This window comes from Daldinia decipiens, assembly GCF_022478715.1.
Source record: "Daldinia decipiens strain CBS 113046 unplaced genomic scaffold F4813scaffold_5, whole genome shotgun sequence".
Lineage (NCBI taxonomy): Eukaryota > Fungi > Ascomycota > Sordariomycetes > Xylariales > Hypoxylaceae > Daldinia > Daldinia decipiens.
This window is the reverse complement of record NW_026054548.1, coordinates 89,963-109,226: the sequence shown is the minus strand read 5'-3', so window position 1 is coordinate 109,226 and position 19,264 is coordinate 89,963. Positions and strand designations below refer to the sequence as shown.

Sequence of the window (19,264 nt, the reverse complement as noted above, 5' to 3'; positions counted from 1 at the left end):
CGCCTATAACACGTATTTACCGGCCACAGCACACAACCTTTACATATATATGTGTCTTTACATATGTGTTACCAAACCCAGAACAAGGACCATTAATAGCTCGGCCCGCCAAATTAGGTGCCGGTAGAAGCCGTCGTTCCTGACCCGACCATGCTCCGTGCAGTACGTACCTAAGACGATACGTCATAATCATATGCCAAAGCGCTGCAGAAATAGGCCTGCAATAAATGCACGTGTAAATTGTTCAGAAATATAATATAGACGTTCACTATCCGGAAAGTATATACAGAACACCCAGAGAAGCGTCAAGATGAACATATAATGGGGTAACGGGTATACTCATTCCTTATTTCCCTCTATTCCGCTTTTATTTTCGATCTCCTTATCGACTTTAAAGTCTCTCCAATCACACCCGCGCTGTCCAACAAAAAGATATCACCGATCGTCGAACGCCGCAATGCGCAACTCCGGGGAAAGGGAACAACAAGCTTACCCACAATACTCCGCATCTACCCCAGTCCGTGGGTAGCTCAAGCAAGATAGAACGCCCCTAGTACCAATCATTACAGCGCCTCAATACCCGCCTAGCCCCTTAGATGTTATAGCGTTGACCCGACCCATCCCGCACCAACATGTCGCGTCCCCCTCTCTCTCCATCTGTATCGTGAGGTCGATCCCGTGTTTGCCAAGGTAGCTCTGAACCCTATCTCGAACATCCTCCAAGTCCGCACCTCGAACTGCGGCCACGTGAATCACCCCCAAGAGCCTACCTCCCGACTCGCTGCTTGCCCCGTCATCCACCCAGAATTTCGGTACAGAATACGAGGCAACGCCTCGCTGACTTGTGATCTCAGACAGCGCATTTCGAAGATTGTACTCAGTATCCGCTGGGATTGTCAGCAGTAAGCGCTGAGCTGATGATTTTACCAAGGGTATCGCCGTGATGAGGATTAAGTACGCAATTAAGAAGGACGCTAGAGGATCCCAACCAGACCATGGAACAAGGTAGGTCAAAACTGTCGATATGATCACCGAGGCACTTCCAAGAGTGTCTGCGAGAATATGCAAATAGATTCCGTGCATATTTTCGTTCTCGTGGCTATGAGAATGAGCATGTCCATGACCGTGACTATGACTGTGGTTGTGGTTATGGCCGTTATCATGCTCGTGGTGTGATTTACAGTCGTGATCATGATCTTTGCCATGACTGTGGCTATGGCTATGACCATGAGAATGACCATGGTCGTGCGAATGGCCATGACTATGACCGTGAGAACCGAAGGCAAAGATGCCTAACAGATTAACCACCAGTCCCAAGGTACTAACAATGAAGAGCTCTCGAAGTCTCTTGGTTTCTCGGCCCTCTAGTAGTCTCTCAAATCCTTCGAACATGATTTCGAGACTGATGAGTCTAGGGAAACTATCAGCTAAAGAATTCAGCTAATGAGGATTAGGACTTACATCAAAAAGACTCCGTTTGCAAACCCACTCAGTGTCTCGATCTTTCCGAAACCGTAAGGAAACCTCTCGCTAGGCGGCCATTTACTCATAACCGACGCAAAAAGTCCTACCGCTAAAGCCACACAGTCGAAAAACATGTGTATGCTGTCACTGAGAAGCCCCAGAGAGTCGGTCAGATACCCATAAACGGCCTGGACGCCCATAAACGTGAAGTTAACTCTATAAACAGTAAGGTTAGTGAGACACCCAAGAAAGGAGAATAGATATAGTCCAAGTCATACCCCATAAAATAGAAAATTCGGCGCGAATCTTTTTCTGTCATGATGGCGTGGATCAAGGGCCACTTCGAGGTAAAGGGAAGCAATAAAGCCGTAAATTTTGAGTAAGTTGCTTCATGACCGCCATGGGCATGGTCGTGTATGACAGTGGCAGTAGGTGCTCTATAGCTCGGGGTCTTTGGCGCGTCCATCATGTCATTTTTCTCCGGATTAGGCAGTTCTTCAGTATTCGGTCTCAGAGGTGACGGTCGGTTTTCTCGTCTTTGTAGTGGCACGAAAGAGTTTGCTCGATACTGTGTCATATTCTGCCGGGCATGTACCTGAGCATCAGGGTCGATATGGTCGTGACTATGATCATGATCATGGTTGTGGCCGTGTTCGTGTTCGTGGCCATGGTCATGGTCATGGTCATGATCATGGCTATGGTTGAAGTCGGCTCTAAGGCCTTGGCCCTGAGGGTAGGCCTGCAAGGAACGAGTTGATCTCGAGTGGCTGAAAGACGAGGGAGAATGAGGATGAGAGTGGGAGTGAGAATGGCCATGGTTATGCGGCAAAGGAGGTTGCGGTAGGGCGTAGGAGGATGCCATGATGTCGTCCAATAGTCCAATTAATTCGGGGTATCTGTTTGCCTATGTAGCTAGCAGTGACGATGTTTAGAGTCTCGAAGACTCTCTTCGATTTCCAACTTTTATCGCATGTGTATGGGATTATTAGTGCATAAATGTGAATAAGCGTGTTAACCGGCGATCTCTAACGAGTCGAGCCAGTCGAATACCTTGGCGGTGATGATCAATGTTGGTCGGTGCTGAATCGGTATATCTGTATATCTGGCTGTTGGCTAGATGGGGCAATTATTGATTGCGTTCGTACGCGTCGGCAGCGATTGAGCCTCGAACGGGGAATGATTAATTTAAATATCTACCTAGGTAGTTTAAGAGTGAGTGTGAGGGTACAACACGATCTTAATTGACAAGACTAAAAAGCAATCCAAAGAGAACAAGCAAATTGTGGCATCTTGTATTGATAAAAGAGCGGAGGAGAAAAAGAGAGCGACGACGTCGAAGAGGAGGAAAGATCCATTGTAAACCCCCTGTTCCTGAATGCGGTTCCTATGTAAATCTTTCTCTTTCCAATCTAGCGCCAGCCCGCAATCTATGATAGCCTGCAAGTACTCCACGTTATTACTAGTACCATGTACTAATCGATATAGTCTTTTCGCCGAGTCGTCAGGCACTATTGCAGTACTATTACAGTAAGATTACTACATACATGTACCTACCTAACTACCTAACCTAGGCTTTTAAGGGTTTGCCAGGTACCCCATCTTTAAAGTTTACGTGCCTGAGGTCCCTATCAGATGGAGGTACCGAAAGTTTACCTATTAGTCAATAAGCCAGATTCATCCAATTTCTCAACCTTAAAAATGACTTCCCATATGTAGTTAATGTTGCTGTAGCTTTACAACTTTACAACTTTACAACTTTACAGGCTGTAAGGCTCAAAACATACACTTGGCAATAAACCCTGCATCAAACACCACCACGCCAAAACATTAATATCGCCGCCGCCAATCTAAGTGGTCAAGGTCATAATTACCTAACAGCTATTTTCATTTTGAGACATGTTCTGTCCATGCTGTTCATCTGCGCGCAGAGTCGGGACAGGTCACAGAAGAGAACATACGAAGACACATTTTAGATAAGACCGTCGTCGTATAGCTTCAAGCTTAGGTATCTACAAGCTTACCTACAACACTATCCTCGTAGTAAGCTATATGATACTCACGGTTTATAAACAAACATATTTACTCCGATATCCCCGCCTTACTATTCTGAAATGGCATACCTCGCCTTCGTACTGGCATTTACCGCTTTCGGATCGTTACTTGGCCTCGTGGTAGTTCTAACTATGCTACCTTCACGTTACGTTAAGATCTCCCCGGCATCTAAGGAGTCTGTTTCTGTTCAAGTCCTAGTTCTTGGAGACATCGGCCGAAGCCCGCGCATGCAATACCATGCTTTAAGTGTTGCTAGACATGGCGGAAGGGTTGATCTGATTGGCTATCATGGTATCTTTGTTTCTCTTCTTTTGTCTCTTCTCATGTTTCTCTTCTCAGCTTGACAAGTAATCTGTACTAAGTCATTGTATAGAGTCGACCCCTCATCCCGATCTTCTCAGCAATCCTAGGGTCAAGATCTATCCATTAGCACCTCCACCGAGTGTGATCAGGTCCAGTTCAATTCCTTTTATCGTCTCGGGGCCTTTGAAAGTGCTATGGCAAATTTGGACTCTTATTCGAGTTCTTGGTTACCAAACACCACCCGCAAGATGGATCATAGTTCAGGTACTGTACATTCATGATCTTTATACGGGATGTTTTTTAATATTCGTCCTAGAACCCTCCATCTATTCCAACTTTAGCTATTGCCCTTTTCATTTCTATCTTGCGCAACACGCATCTTATAATTGATTGGCACAACTATGGCTGGACGATCCTTGCCGGGACCAAGGGACGCAATCACCCTTTCGTGGAAATTTCGAAAGCCTACGAGTGCGCGTTAGCTCAAGCAGCACCTACCGCTAATATCACTGTTACTCATGCGATGAAGCGGCAGTTGGAAAAGGCGCCTTATAGCGTTAAGGCGCCAATTCTTGTCCTTCACGACCGGCCAGCCTCCTTATTTCAGCCTCTGGAGTCTTCAGTAGATCGCAGGGACTTTCTAGAAAAGTTACCAGAAACTAGGGAATTCGCTTCAAACATTCTAGCAGGACAGACGAAGCTTATAGTAAGCAGTACATCTTGGACACCGGATGAGGATTTCTCCCTCCTGCTCGATGCCCTAGTTACATACGCTAAGGACGAGTCTGCGCATCCTATCATCGCCATCATTACAGGGCGCGGGCCCCAAAAAGCGGCTTATGAAGAGAAAATCCAGAACCTACTAGAGGCGGGAAAACTACCCAATATTCGCATACTAACCGCGTGGCTAACGATGGAGGATTATGCCAAGCTCCTGAGTTGTGCTGACCTCGGGATATGTCTTCACATGTCTAGCTCCGGCGTTGACTTGCCCATGAAAGTTGTAGATATGTTTGGGTCTGGGCTACCAGTTGCTGCGTACTCTGGATATGAGAGCTTCAGCGAATTAGTCAAGGAGGGTATAAATGGATGCGGTTTTGAGACAGCAGACGAGCTAGCGACAACTTTAACACGATTATTGGGGGAAGAAGGGTCACGCGAACTCCAGACGCTACGTAGAGGAGCCAAGAACGAGAGTGATCTACGGTGGGATGAGGAATGGGATCGAGTTCTGGCCCGTGTATTAGGGCTCATGGACTAAGAGACGGCAATAGTTAAGAGGGACTGCTCGTTACGAACTACGAAAATCGACGAATTGAATTCAAATACGTATTTGATACGTAACACCTATACCCCTTCTCGAATGCTCCGAAGTCAGCTATGCTAGTGTCTAAAAAGACGCCATTCAACACAAGATGGTACTCCTGGGATAGCGTCCCGGTTTCCTCTTTTAGTCGAGAGATATTTATCGGTATAGAAGTTCGATTGCCGATATGCGGCTGTGAATCCTATTCATTCACCTGCCCTGCCTACCTAATCCTCGCCTAGGCTCTCCCTAACGCACTTCCTTACCCGCTTCCTAAACTCCTTCGGGCCACCTTCTCGCTCGGCGCGCAACAGATTGGCGGCATCCAAATTGGCGGGACTCTCGTCGTTAGGCTCATTGAAGAGGCTGAGAACGCTTAGCAGTATCGTCTCGGGGGTCTGGACGGGACTCCAGCGCTCGGCGACGCTCTCGTAGCCGTACTTGTCTTCCTCGGGTGGGTGCAAGATGGATATGCAGAGCTCGCCATTGGGGTAGATGTTGGGGTGGAACGGAACCGGGTTGTGGAAGACAATCTGAGGAGGCAGGTGAGGATATTCGGGTGGGAAGGTCATAAGGGCGCGGAAATAGGCACCTGTGTTTCTCTATGCGTTAGTCATGCCAGATCTCATGGTCGGTCTAACTCCATGCGCGCGACAAGGACGGTTATGATTTAGGAGAGAGGGGTGTTAAGACATACCACCGTAATACTTGCACTCATCATTGATCATAAGAATAACTTCCCATTCGAAGACATTGCTTTCCTTAGCTAGGCCTACTGAAATACCTGATAGGTCAGATGACGTATGCATCTCCTTGAGCTGTCGCTGCAAGAGTCGAGCGGCTCCCGTGGTCTGCGCCGACGATGCTGACATTGTGGAGGTGGAGGTGGAGGTGGAGGTGGAGGTGGAGGTGGAGGTGGAGGTGGAGGTGGAGGTGGAGGTGGAGGTGGAGGTGGAGGTGGAGGTGGAGGTGGCGTGTTACAGCAGTTGGTTGACGGAAGATGACGAGATGAAATAAGGTAAATATGCCTATGTATTTTGGGTATTGTATAAGGGTATTGTATCCTTAAGGCTTAGTATTTGTAAATTGTCAATGCAAGGCAGATGGGTAATCTTATACGCAAGACGTAAGCCGGGCAGGTTCGAATTGCAAGATCCGCCACGAGGTTGCTGGATGGGTCGGCGACGCGGATATCTAATGTTATGTACCTTTGAGTAAGCTTAATGTTACTCGGGCGTGGGGTGTTAATGTGTTAACTGTTAACGGAGGGTGAAACGGACGTGAAAGATTGGATCTATCGAGTCCGGCGCGGAAGTCCTGGAATCGTATAATCGATGGTGGGGTAGCTTATGTACGAAGTTATATATGTAAGGATTAGATGCAGGTATGAAGGGATATGCGCAGGGATAAAGGATATGTATGTATGTATTAGGTAGGAGTATGGCATTGAATTACAGGACAATTTGTTGTGTTCTTACTTTTTGTCCGTCCGGACTTTAATTTTTATATACATGTACGTAAAGATACCTATGAAGTCCTATGTCACGTATAGTATAAGTACTTAACTAAGTCAATTAATTCAGGTAACCTTACCAGGTAGGTGTTATTGTACGTACCTAGGTACCTAAGAACGTAAATACAAGGAGTAAAGCAGCATTAATAAAGACAAGTGAAGGTAACTAAGTTTGAGATACAGAAGTGAATCAAGTTATTATAATAAATTAAGAGTTGGAACCTGTTCAAAACAACTCCTGCAAGGGCGGGAAAATGCAGACAGGTTTGTACAACAGAACAAGAGGTAGCAGTTACATGTAGGTAGGTACCTGTTATGTACATGTAACAGCAGTCTAATAAAGTATCTTCGTTCTGGTGATACTAGCTTGATACCTCTTATATGTACCTACATATATAAGTGTGTATAGACCAAACTCGCCCAAGAAGCACCTTACAGCCTGTGACTACCAGTTTCTACCACAGGTAAACAGGGCATTAATACGAAATCAGCCCCAAATATACACATGGCCATAAGAATCAAACCAGGACACCGCCCAAGCAACCCAAACTTGGATCAAACCAAACGCCATATCTGATGCACCGTTGACGCCATCCCTCGCTTATATTTCAATATAACTATCGTTCCCGGAACGTTTCTCATGATCCCGCCACCAGGCTACTTCTTCTTCTTCGACGTCCCAAACCCCGTAATCCCCATCGCAGCCATCATATCATCCTCGTCATGCTCTCCTTCGATCCGCACATCGTCGCCGTACTCGGTCTTAATCTTCTCCTGCGCATCTTGAGCTGCCTTCTTCTTCGCTAGCTCCTCCTGTCTCTTAAGCCGCCTCGCCTCCCTCTCCTTAGTCGCCTCCTCCTCGCGCATTTCCAAGCGCTCCTTCAGCGTCGTCACGCTTGCTTTCTTCTGCTCTTGCAGCCGCTCCCATACCTCCGTGATGCGCTGGTGGACTTCTTCTGCGCTCGCCTTTTTGACCTCGCCTGTCTCGCCGATGTTCCGTAGATGCTGCATGCTGTTCACGTGCTCGACCCATTGCATGTTGTCCTTGAACGTGAGGTCGCAGGCGCTGCAGTAGAACCCGGCGCCGCGGCCCCGTTTGCCCTGGCCCGCGCCCGCCGGGACTAATGTCGTCTTGCCCACGTTGGCCTCGAGGTCGATTATATCGCGCCGCGCCCGCGTGAGCGTCTCGTCGCCCGTCAGAGGCTTGTAGTACTTTTTGCCGGCCATCTTTGCCTCATATCGCGCCTTTGACTCTTCTTTGTCGGCTGCCTCTCGTACCTTGGCTTTCTGCGCGTACTCGTCTAGGTCGTAGCTCCGCCGGAAGGACGTGTCGTCGGCTGGCGTGCCGTACGCCGAGCCCTTCTTATCGGCCATGTTGATAGTATTTGAGTATTTGAGATTGGTGTATTTTAGTCGGTTCGAAGAGTGTGTAGCGTAGAAAGTAGGCCTTCTTAAGTGTTAACGTGTAGAATTGAAGTTGTAAATACACGACTTTATTTGCGATTGACGCGATAAAGTAATCTAGGTAGCATTTAAATGCGGTAAGACAAGACTACCCCATTGTGGAATAATCGGCGTTCTACATTAGTGGGTACCTAAGTATGTACCTACCTAGGTACCTAGGTATGTAGTTCACTACCCCTGCTGGCCTAGCCGTCCTATATGGACCTAACAATACATATGTACATAGGGAAAACATGCTTAATCGGTTACCCCTCCATTTATGACAATAAACATCTTAAGTAAAACTTCCTCCCCCACTTCATCTTCGACTTCTGCGGGATCTCGAGCATCGAGCTTTTCTCTATAAGACCTGAGTTAGCTTGGTTCGTGATATTACAATGCTCTACCTCGTGGGACTAGGTCTCTCCGATGAGACAGATATAACAGTCAAAGGCCTCGAAATCGTTAAAAAGGCATCCCGTGTCTACCTCGAAGCTTACACGAGCATTCTCCTAGTAGATCAGTCCGTCTTGGTAGGCTATCCTTCTTCTCGCGCGGTATCGTCTTTTCTCATTCAGCTAACGCTAATCGCGCAGTAGGAGAACTACTATGGCCGATCCATCGTAGTCGCAGATCGCGAGATGGTCGAGTCGAATAGCGAAGAAATCCTCCGCGATGCGCATACTGAAGATGTCGCATTTCTAGTAGTTGGTGATCCTTTCGGGTATGAGACAGCCGCCCGAGAAATCCAATGAAGAGGAGTCATATCTTTTTAAGGGTAGTTATAGAAGAGACGAACATAAGCTGACTCTTTTATATAGCGCGACTACGCATACTGACCTCGTTCTTCGAGCGCGCGAGCTTTCAATCCCTGTCCAGACGGTACCAAATGCTTCCATAATGTCAGGGATAGGAGCTACGGGGCTTCAGCTATACAACTTTGGCCAGACGGTATCTATGGTATTCTTCCTAGATAATTGGCGCCCCGCTTCCTTTTACGACCGCATCAAGGAGAATCGATCCATCGGGCTTCATACACTCGTGCTATTAGATATCAAAGTCAAGGAGCAGAGCTTGGAAAACATGGCACGAGGAAGAAAGATATACGAACCCCCTAGATATATGACAGTCGGGCAATGCGCGCAGCAGATGCTTGAGATCGAAGAAGAAAAGAAGGAGGGTGTTTACGGACCGGAGAGCCTAGCTATCGGCGCCGCGAGGGTTGGCGGCAGAGGAGAGAAGTTTGTTGCTGGAACACTAAAGCAGCTCTGCGATGCAGATGAAGCGCTCGGGCCGCCGCTACATAGTTTAGTATTATTGGGCAAAAGGGCACACGAGCTAGAGAGGGATTATGCGCGCGAGTTTGCGGTCGATAAGGAGACGTGGGATACGATTTGGATTAGAGATTACGGTCAGCAATGAAGAAGGTCGTCGCTAATAATTATAAATCCGCCTATATCTTTCACCTTCTGGTTTGATTTATTTCATGTCATTTCTTAGTACTAAGTCCCGTCCCGCCTTCACTAATATCGCAAGCTGCTTATACCTATATAGCTACCTATATACTCTTTAGTATTTTGCGATACTTACCTAATTAAATTACAGTAATTTCACTTATTAATAAATGCAAAATCTTAGCTAGGTATTATATGTTGTGTGATGCGATACATCAGACTTTATCGTCGATAATATTTCTTGCTAGCAAGGAATTCGTTTGATGACGTCAAGAGCCACAAGAGCTACAATCAACAATTTCCTTTATCTTAACTCAAGACTATTGCAGGTAAAAGCAATTGATAAAAGGTATTTTCAAGCTGATATAAACTCGTTCTAACCTTTCAACTACGTAATATATCATTGATCGATTAGGGTAAGATAATGCGTAGGTACCTACGTTAAGCAGCTAAGCAATAAGGTCGGTATTACCAAATCTAGTAGCCCTTAATGTAATATGGGCTAATCCATGAGCATATGTAGGTATTTTTGTACATGTGAGCTTTAAATAGAAGCAAGCCTCCAAATTAGACCACGGTTCGAGGAACCGAACTGGTCCAGGGGGTAGGTAACCTGTGTTACAAAATACATAGTAAAAGCTGCTCAAATCTTCGGCATGGATTATGTAGTTATGTAGTTCTGCGATGTCGTACCTAATGCAAAGGTTAGAGATGTTAACGGAAATAGCTACCTACCTACCTACCTACCTACCTACCTAGAGGAGCGGGCAGGTAAGAACCTTGTACTCACCTCCTACATTGGTAGGTACCTATATTCCTCCTTCCGTCCAGCAATTGTAATGTAGAGGAACATGAATAGATGGTGGATGTCTACTAACCTTACTTTATGTACCTACCTACAGGTCCAGCTACCCATCGCAGCGACCTAAGGTACATGTATGTATTGTATTGTACATACCTAGGTAGTGTGGACCTAAGGTAGATAACACCCGGTAGTTAGACTAAAGGTAGTAACTTCCACATTACTTCCACATTACTTCACTTAATGGTGACTTGCTTACTCCGTCTATTTCTTATCCTACCTTCATTTCGCATAACAGTTATTTGGTGCACATCGTTTCACCTCATCCCAACCCCATTTCAACTATCCGACTATTACCTCTTGACTGTAAATCATTTAATCGGCATCACCTGACTTCGCGACAATTCCCCCAATCTCCTTGGTCGCTCTTCTTTTTAATCTTCGTCATCTCTCTCCTAACTACTACAATCTAGTTACAGTCCGCGTCTGGTCTTTGATGTTCGTCCCCGGGTCGTATTCTTCATATTCCCGTTAAGAACCTAACCTAGGTTTATGCCTTATTTTGCCGTGACAGGTATTTCTTTGCCGCGAGTTCCTCATTACTGCTCAAATTGAAGCCCGAGGCCCCCGAGATTTGGATTCAAAATTCAAAATTCAAAACTCGTTTGGCCTCAGATAGCTTCTTCTTTGTCTTGTGCAAACAGTTCTCCCCTCTTCAGGACAGTTCATACTACAGCCCGTCTGCAAGAAGTCGGATTGAACAACCTACATCGTCTCTAAATTTCATTATCTTCTCCGGTATACCTCTCGGCGTTTTGCCAACCCTCGGGCACCCGAGGTGCTTTAATACACCTCTGGTTATGAGCGTTGTCACGAGTCCTTGTAGTCATCCGCGTCATTCAACATGGTACGAGCTTAACACTTTGCTATCTTACGTCAATGCCTTCTGTTTATTAACTAGTTGCTGTAGAGTAGCATCGCCTGGGAATGCCGTGATCAGGCCGACCAGGCCGAGATCTACTACAATCATCCCCTTCGCACCAAGGTTCGACGTCTCGAGGATGAGAATATGACCCTGAAGCGCCTACTCCGTGAGAATGGCATCTCTTGGCAAACCCGTCCCAAGCCCGCGAGGACTTCTACTGGGCGAATCACCCGTGCTTCTACTAGAGCCGTTCGCCCGCCCCTCCCACACATCCCGGTTGAGATACAGCTTAGAATTATGTCATTCGCTCTGACTAGCTCACTTCCTATCGTCGATCCGCTATGCAAGGTCAAGCCGGAGAATCTGACGGTACGAGAGAAGTCCAAGTCTAGCAGACTCGCGATTCATTTCTTGGCCACCTGTAAGGCCTACCATGATGAGGGCACCAAGCTCCTATGGACCAATAACTCCTTTGTCTTCACCAGTCCGGAGTCACTCAGAAACTTCGCCGAGGTCCCTCTTCACTTCCGACAGAACATCAAGGATGTCACCCTCCGCGTCATTGCAAGGTTCTATGACGACGAAGAGCGAACACACAGGATTAGTCGCAACTACCACCCCGATCTTAGAAAGGCCGTTGCCTTGACCGTGCATAAGCGACCTAAGGAGAATAGTCTTGCTCGCCGTGGTTTTCGAACTTACGGTTGGTACCAGCTTGCTGACTTCCTCACGGCTATGTTGCCTCCCTTCAACCCTTCTTACGTTTCTCATAGCAATGGTTCGGCCACAACGTATTCTGCTCCATTGCCTAAGTTACTACCATCTCTAGAAAAGATTCGCATTGACTTTGTGAATTTCGGTGAAGACATATTTAACAACCCGCCTCCCCAACTTCACGAAGTCGCGTCACACCAGCTTGGATGCACACTAAATGAGGTAGTTTTGACTGGCTTGCCGAGTGATGAGACCGGTCTTCGGGTTTGCAATGAGATGGCCGGCCTTTTAAAGAACGAGGGTCTCCTTATTGATCACGCACCTACGATGATAGCTCTCAAGAACGGCGTGCGTGCTCTCGAATGCGATACTCATGAGTGTCATTACTGTGCTAAGGTCGTTCGAGCGATGCGCGCATTTAAGAGTGGCGACCACCATCACGATGATGTGCATTCCCATCTGTTCGGAGCCGACTTCCCACCCGCACCTAAAGATGAAGGCGAGCCACCTTATTCCTATTATCATTCCTGCCGAACCATTTGGAAGAAAATACCTATCAAGCTCGGCAACGATGAGCGCAAGTGGGTGCTATTTGACAGGATGAGCGGACTTCCGTGGGATGACGTCGAGGAGGACATCACCATGTTCGATTTTCTTAGCGACGAAGACGAAGCTATCGCTTGTGAGAATTGCGGCGAGGTTCATCCGGGAGCCATTCCTCCCATAGAGATGATGGATCTTTACGACGACTTTTAAGCACGTACCCGAGAGGATAATTCCAATCTTTCTACGATGATTACGAATGATATGCATATGATACCAGGTTTGCTTTAATTTCGGCATTTGCACGGGCGGATGAAAAAGGAGCGGAGTGGCAAATGTAATAAGACTACATACAGGTCGAACACATCTTCACAGCAAAGGATGTCCCGACACTACCATGTAATATACGAGCCAAACAACACTTCAAGGCTCAAGTATCCCGATGCCTGCTTTGTGTGAGTTGGCCTCCATCCAAGCGCCAACTTGGCTTTTTATTAGGAGCGATAAGCTTTAATTATGACAGTTTTCATATCATACATGTCCTCTTCTTCGTGTTCCGTCTGTAATAGTTTTGTGTTGCCATTAGCCGACATGGTATAGTTATTCTATGTGGCAAGTAGCATCCTCAGCAGGCGGATAAATTAACCTCATCATATTATATACCTCTTATAAGGATGGAAGAGGTTCTACATGAAAGATGATGTGAGGATAGGAAAGACGCTGTATGTCAAAATATTCTGATTGGTGTTGGGGACACCCTCTCCCCTGTAGGTAGAATCAATATTATGCTAGAGGTAATCTACACAGTTGAAATATAACAGGTAGGTAACCTAGACAAGAGATACCAAGCCGTAAAATGCTTTAGTCCGACTGGTTTCGTTTGTAACTCTAATTTTCATTACTCTGGTACTACAACCTGTTTTCTCCCTTCTCTGCCTCTACCGAGAAGTAGTTCTAATGCAAACAGACTGCTCATCAGCTTTTGCGGATTTCGGCCATTTTAACTCCAGTAATAGAACATGGCTGATCGTCATCATCATGGGAAACCGTATGCCCACCATGCCCTCGGACTGGGGTGAACTCATAACAGTACATGAAGGTTGAATTACTCTTCAGACTCTGCTTCAATTTCGGCATCCTTGGCCTCAGCCTCTTCTACCTCTTCCTCGGCTTCCTCAGCTTCGCCATTTACCTCTCCGGTGGCAACGCCGCCTTCGCTTTCCAGCTGCAGCCACTCATCCCATTCGGGGAAGAGTTCTTCGTCTTCTGTTGGGATAGCAATCACCTTCGCCACGCGACCCTTTTTGTTCTTCTCCAAACTTTCTTTCCACCCTTTCACAGCATCAACTGTCAAGCTCGGCTTGTATGTCTGTGAGAATAGGACAGCTTCAGCTAGCCTGTTCGTCTTGGTAAGAACCTCTACACAACCTGCGGTATCACCCAGCAACCACCTGCACGTGAATGCAACGTTGTGGGCGCCGGACTCCTCTGCTTGCGTCGCAAGAGCCTTTAAGCCTGCCTGATCCGATGTGCTAGAGTAAATCAGGAGTAAAGAGCCCAGATCTTTCGCATGGGTGAAGCATTCAGCAGCGAGCGGGACGTCCCATGCCGTGAGGGCTGCGTCACCTACCGTCTTCCACTTGTGGTCATTTTCCGCTTTTCGTGCAAGGTCAAGAGCAATGTCAAGCTGGTTCAAGGCTAGCGACAAGTCGAACTTATGCTCAGGGTCGGTGGCTACCTCCAACGCCAGTTCTTTGTGGCCCTGTCCCTCGAGGAACCTGGCGATCTTGTTGAGTTGATCTGCAGGGATAGTAGGGAGCAGTTCGGCTGCCGTTTCCATATCGCCACGGAGTACTAGCGTCTGGTACTCTAAGACAGGGAGAGATAGAGCAAAGCTTGTGACGTTGACATCCTTGTCGGCCAGATATATCCGGGAGTCTCTTTGGATATAACCGAGAATATACATCGGCTGGTCGAAATGTGAGATGGTGTATATTTGGTCACCAACTAGGTAGTTTAATCGGTTTGTGCTATTGGTGTAGATGAAGCAGTCACCAACCCATTGGCCTGTTCGCACGCTATGAAGATGTTAGTTATGAGTAGAGAATTATCAAGTAGCAAACCCTTACCTCTCAGCAATATCTGTAATAACCTCGAAGGCGGCTTCAACTCCATCTTCGTCTACTTGACCAGCTTGAGTAGCTTCGACATAGCTCTCGCGGGAGAATCTCAAAACGTAGAAGGTATCCTCACAAGCCAAAGTGACAAGCTCGCCGCTGTCTGACCAATATACCTCTTTTGGTTCTACTTCGATCCGTCTGACTAGACCGCCAGTGGTCCAGTCATAGAAAGACACACCTCCTTGGCCCTTTACGCCCAACAAGACGCCACCCGTTAAACCATCAGCCTGGAAAGGGATGTCTAGACCACCGGTCTTCTCGACAAAATTCTTGTAGACCTTAACACTGGTTGCCGACTCACGAATAGCGAAGTCGTTACTGTTGTCCTTCGATGCCCATACGAAATCTAGCGCAGACCCGAAGGCCTTGTTACGCCACGCCAAAGCCGTGTAAATGATATACTCGCCATCACCACAAACCGCAACAAAACGACCATTGGGGGAATGAATGAGCGTTTGAGGATAAACTTCGCATGTACCTAGCTCCTTCGTGGGGAGTGTGATTTGTTCGTTATCCTTAATCGAGGCGTCTATAGCCCGAGTCAGTACTTGAGACGATCACGGGGTAGAGACAATACACATACCGCCACCCTTGATGATGGATGAGACGACTTCGTTGTGTCGAGCCCAAATCAATTTGCCAGAACTATCCATGGATACAGCAGGCTCTTCTCGGCCCAGCTTTACTACCACTGCGCCATCATCGAATCCGACGGCTACACCTTGCTTACCACGCTGGTAGGAAATACACCACGCACGCTCTAGGCCGTAGTTGAGAGACTGTTCAAAGCGGTAGGTATTTGCGTGCCATATCCTGATAGTGCCATCTTCAGAACCGGAGATGATGACAGGCAGCTCCGGATGATAACAGGCGAAGGACACGTTGTTGGTATGCCCTTCGAGGCTCGCAATGAGACTCTTAGTTGTATAATCCCAAACCTTAACGGTTCTGTCGTCAGAGGTTGTGAGGAGGTACGGCTTGTCGGAATGCGGGTAGTAATCGACATGGTTTACACCTTTTGTCTCGTGGGCCTCGAGTGTGAAATTGGCGGTGGAGGAACCCAAGCTCCATATCTTGACGGTCCTATCTAAACAGGCCGAAGCAAAAGTGTTTGTATCCTTAGGATTAATGGCCAATCCCATGACATAGTGGCTGTGACCTTCAAACACTTGTACGCACTTCCATCCCTTCTCCCAATCCCATAACTTGATGGTCATGTCATCGGAGGCGGTCAGGACGAAAGGTTGCGTGGGATGGACCGCGATAGCGCGTATGTAGTCGGGATGCGCCTCGAAGGACGTAATCTTTTCGGAGGTGTTATAGTTATATACTCTTAGTTGAAAGTCGTCGGAACCGCAAACGATCCAGTTCTTCCTCGCGACGAATCGACCGGCTCGTACAGGGACATCAGTGAGCTCAAAGGTCTTGACGATCTGCTGTGTTTCATACGACCAGATGTAAACGTGGCCTTGCAGAATTAGCTATTAATGAGAGCTCAAGGGACTCGAAGAGACCGAAGACTGGCTCACCGCTGTATAAGGTAGTTAGAATCCATGGCTCTTGCGGGTGATAGTCGATGCCCTTGACACGCTCACTGCGCGCAAAGAGTTGTCGCTGTGCGTCAAATACCATGTTAGTGTATCCAATAGCCTGGTAGCTAGTTTATATAACTGGAATATAAAGCATGGGGATTTAATTCGCAAGGCGTGGAGGATAACAATGGTAGTATTTAGGAGTTGAGCCGCAGCTCGGCGAGGATGCGAGGGCGCGAGGGTCAAAGAAAGGCCAAATCTCGATTTGCCAAACCGAATGTCTCGAACTGGAAGTAAACCAAAAAGGAATCGGAGCGAAGGGAAATATTGCACACACCTTCACATCCAGCCTCATTTTGCCGACAGCTCCAAATACCGTAGGAAATGAATGGGTCGTATAATGGATGCAACGATTCGTTCGAGGAAGAGGGGGGGGGTAGTTGGTAGTTGATCGTAGGCAGATCGATGCTAGTAATATTACGTGAAGACCATCTAGATTGAGATTTCTGAATTGCAATATGTGTTCCGTCTATACAAGTGGAGATATCGTTTCAATTGCTGGGTTATGTGTAGTTTGTAGTTTGTAGTTTGTAGTTTGTAGTTGAAGCTTGATAGCTTACTTTAATTCTGAAAGCCCAAGTAACACATAATTTACCCATAGGGTATTGCTATTTCCACATTTTCAAGTTTCAACGGTGGTCACTTCTCCCTTCTAAGGTTCTTTCAACCAATCAGCAAAGCCGCTAACTTACGTAATATGTGGCTGAAAGCTTTGCCGAATCTTTAGGTACCTATGTACCCATCCCAAAATCAGCCACAACATTTACACCTACAACCTCCCGAACAGTGGAAACATCTTCACTTCTCCTGAATACAGTCCGCGGTATGCAAGAAGTACTCAATTTCAATTGCCTAATATCCAATCCATACAGAAAGTTATATATGAAGCATTACAAGTATACATGGCTCATCATAACACTCTTCACCAGTCACTTTTAAGAAGACAATTCAATTTAAGTCATGATAATGTTTATTGGAAATCAATCTTCTCCTATCGTCAATATTGTATTTAACTCGACAAGAATGACTTATACCTAGCGAGAACGCAACGCAATCGATGCAGATTTATAATACTGCTGACGTGATCTAGTCGTCGTAAAGCGTCCTGCGTTCCCTTAAATTTCCTTTCTGGTATCACCATACATGAACGCCTTTATCCCCTGTCATTTCCCTAGACGTAACAATCGCTCCCATGCCGTGAAATTCATCTGAAATGCAAATGCGGAAATAGAACACAGAAGGCAAAGAGGCACTTGGAAAGGGGAGATATTTATCCAGGTGCTTAGTCTTGGCTGTCCGCCTGGACCTTCTGGACGATCTCAACCACCTTGGGATATAGCTTCTCCGACTTTTGTAGACCGCACACCTTCTGGACCACCTCCTCGGGGCTGTTCTCCAACATGATCTTGGCAAGCTCCTTGCTCTCGTCGTCACCATCCACGTTCTGGAAGCGGAAGGCCATCTCGGCGGCAGCTAGGAGGGCTGGTGTGTCGTAACCCATCTCGGCCAATTCAGCAGCAGGACCGATGAAGCGTTCCTTGCGACCAAGCTTTCTTAAGGGAGCACGTCCAACACGCTCGACAGCATCAGCCAAATGAGGGTTGCTGATTCGGTCAATGATCTTCTTCTTGTAGGCCTCCTGCTCCTCGGGGGCGATGCCATGCTTCTCTACAATAAGCTTGGCGGTCTCGTTGACTGCTGCGGCAACCTGACTCTTAATGTCCTTGTCTCGCATAGCGTCGTCGACGGTCTGCTTCTGCCTGTTGTAACCAAAGTAGGCGGCAGTGGCGTGTGATGTGTTGACGGTGAAGAGCTTACGCTCGATGAAGGGCTGTAGGTTGCCTACCCACTTGATCCCCTCAATGGACGGTTTCTCGCCATGTTGGAACGGAGTCTCCTCGACAACCCACTCGTAGAACTTCTCCAAAGTCACATCCAAGCCGGCGTTGGGATCTTGGGCAGGAACAATACGGTCGATCGCAGAGTTGGCATAGGCAGCTCGCTCGTGATGGTCTTCGAGGCGGTGCTCGGGAGTGTTCTTGGGGTCCTTGATGTGACCAGCGAGGGCGTCTGTGGCACCGATCATGTTCTCGCAAGCAATGACGACGAGAGGCTGGAGTTCATTTGAGCGCTTGTCGATACCCTTGGCAATGACGGGGGCGATGAACTTGAGGATGTTAGGGCCGACAGAGCAGGTGACAACGTCGGCAGTTGCAATCTCGTCAACAAGTTCAGCCTCGTTGTGCTTGGAGTTGATAGCTCGGTAGTTGGTGATTGTCTTGACATCTGTGCCTTCAACACCACGCTCAATGACCTTGTACGAAGGTGTCGAGTTTAGGGCATCTACAAGCTTGTCGACAACATCGGCGAAGATGACCTCGTAGCCTGACTCATGTAGGAAACATGCGACAAAGCCTCGGCCAATGTTGCCGGAGCCGAAGTGCACTGCCTTCTTGCCCATTGTGAATTAGTGTAGGTAGAGGTGATAGAAGAGATGTGATGTTGTAAGTGCGGATAATAGGATGGTAGAATTTGTGAGGATGTATGTTATGTTTCTAAAGTTTTAGAAACACGGGGAGTAGAGGTGATATAATGAGGTTTGTTGAAAAAAAAAAAAAAAAAAAAGGAAGGAGGAGTAAGATAAAAAGGGATTGAGAAAGGGAAAAGTTGATGTTCTTATGTGCAAGTGCAAGAGGTTGGAAATAGGTAGTGACGAGGAAGGAGCGAGGTGACTGGACCAAACCCACGAGGCCCACGAGCCCCGAACAATTCGACCGGAAGTGGAGGGGTGCTGCGTAGCGTCACGGCAGGAATGAATGGCGGACTGTATCGTACTGTACTCTAAGGGGTCCACCGTTTTGTTGGCCTTTGCTGACGGCATTACGGCATTACGTACCCTGCACAGCCGGCAATCCCCAGTTTATTTCCGACCCACTTTAACGTATCGTGTTTTAACGGTAGGTGTTTGACTCC

The 19,264-nt window shown here is 47.3% G+C and overlaps 8 protein-coding genes across 8 annotated transcripts; 3 read left to right on the top strand and 5 right to left on the bottom strand.

The window, feature by feature from the left end:
• Positions 1-38: 38 nt before the first annotated feature.
• Positions 39-2,785, bottom strand: F4813DRAFT_348064 (cation efflux protein). Its single transcript, XM_049242030.1, has 3 exons — positions 1,743-2,785; positions 1,462-1,680; positions 39-1,411 (listed from the first exon to the last, which is right to left on the bottom strand). Exons 1-3 carry the CDS (start codon positions 2,324-2,326, stop codon positions 574-576), a joined length of 1,641 nt encoding a protein of 546 aa, XP_049102660.1. The 5' UTR covers positions 2,327-2,785; the 3' UTR covers positions 39-573.
• Positions 2,786-3,647: 862 nt separating this feature from the next.
• F4813DRAFT_378970 (glycosyltransferase family 33 protein) lies at positions 3,648-5,080 on the top strand (the record flags this gene model as incomplete). The annotated part of the gene is made up of 3 exons (XM_049245392.1): positions 3,648-3,807; positions 3,890-4,083; positions 4,136-5,080. 3 exons carry the CDS (start codon positions 3,648-3,650, stop codon positions 5,078-5,080), a joined length of 1,299 nt encoding a protein of 432 aa, XP_049102659.1.
• A 272-nt stretch (positions 5,081-5,352) lies between these two features.
• On the bottom strand, positions 5,353-5,997 carry F4813DRAFT_386107 (ubiquitin-conjugating enzyme E2; the record flags this gene model as incomplete). Its single annotated transcript, XM_049246371.1, has 2 exons — positions 5,353-5,717; positions 5,823-5,997. The coding sequence occupies 2 exons, from the start codon at positions 5,995-5,997 to the stop codon at positions 5,353-5,355; spliced, it is 540 nt and encodes a 179-aa protein (XP_049102658.1).
• Positions 5,998-6,862: 865 nt separating this feature from the next.
• F4813DRAFT_348060 (uncharacterized protein) lies at positions 6,863-8,140 on the bottom strand. The gene has a single exon (XM_049242029.1). The coding sequence runs from the start codon at positions 8,010-8,012 to the stop codon at positions 7,296-7,298; it is 717 nt and encodes a 238-aa protein (XP_049102657.1). The 5' UTR covers positions 8,013-8,140; the 3' UTR covers positions 6,863-7,295.
• A 37-nt stretch (positions 8,141-8,177) lies between these two features.
• Positions 8,178-9,778, top strand: F4813DRAFT_348059 (Diphthine synthase). The gene is made up of 3 exons (XM_049242028.1): positions 8,178-8,614; positions 8,681-8,805; positions 8,903-9,778. Exons 1-3 carry the CDS (start codon positions 8,480-8,482, stop codon positions 9,501-9,503), a joined length of 861 nt encoding a protein of 286 aa, XP_049102656.1. The 5' UTR covers positions 8,178-8,479; the 3' UTR covers positions 9,504-9,778.
• Positions 9,779-11,197: 1,419 nt separating this feature from the next.
• Positions 11,198-12,732, top strand: F4813DRAFT_386104 (uncharacterized protein; the record flags this gene model as incomplete). Its single annotated transcript, XM_049246370.1, has 2 exons — positions 11,198-11,244; positions 11,313-12,732. The coding sequence occupies 2 exons, from the start codon at positions 11,198-11,200 to the stop codon at positions 12,730-12,732; spliced, it is 1,467 nt and encodes a 488-aa protein (XP_049102655.1).
• An 892-nt stretch (positions 12,733-13,624) lies between these two features.
• Positions 13,625-16,331, bottom strand: F4813DRAFT_386103 (Coatomer, beta; the record flags this gene model as incomplete). Its single annotated transcript, XM_049246369.1, has 4 exons — positions 13,625-14,597; positions 14,649-15,228; positions 15,283-16,167; positions 16,229-16,331. The coding sequence occupies 4 exons, from the start codon at positions 16,329-16,331 to the stop codon at positions 13,625-13,627; spliced, it is 2,541 nt and encodes an 846-aa protein (XP_049102654.1).
• A 1,108-nt stretch (positions 16,332-17,439) lies between these two features.
• Positions 17,440-19,095, bottom strand: F4813DRAFT_261150 (mannitol dehydrogenase domain-containing protein). The gene has a single exon (XM_049240249.1). The coding sequence runs from the start codon at positions 18,750-18,752 to the stop codon at positions 17,574-17,576; it is 1,179 nt and encodes a 392-aa protein (XP_049102653.1). The 5' UTR covers positions 18,753-19,095; the 3' UTR covers positions 17,440-17,573.
• Positions 19,096-19,264: the final 169 nt, after the last annotated feature.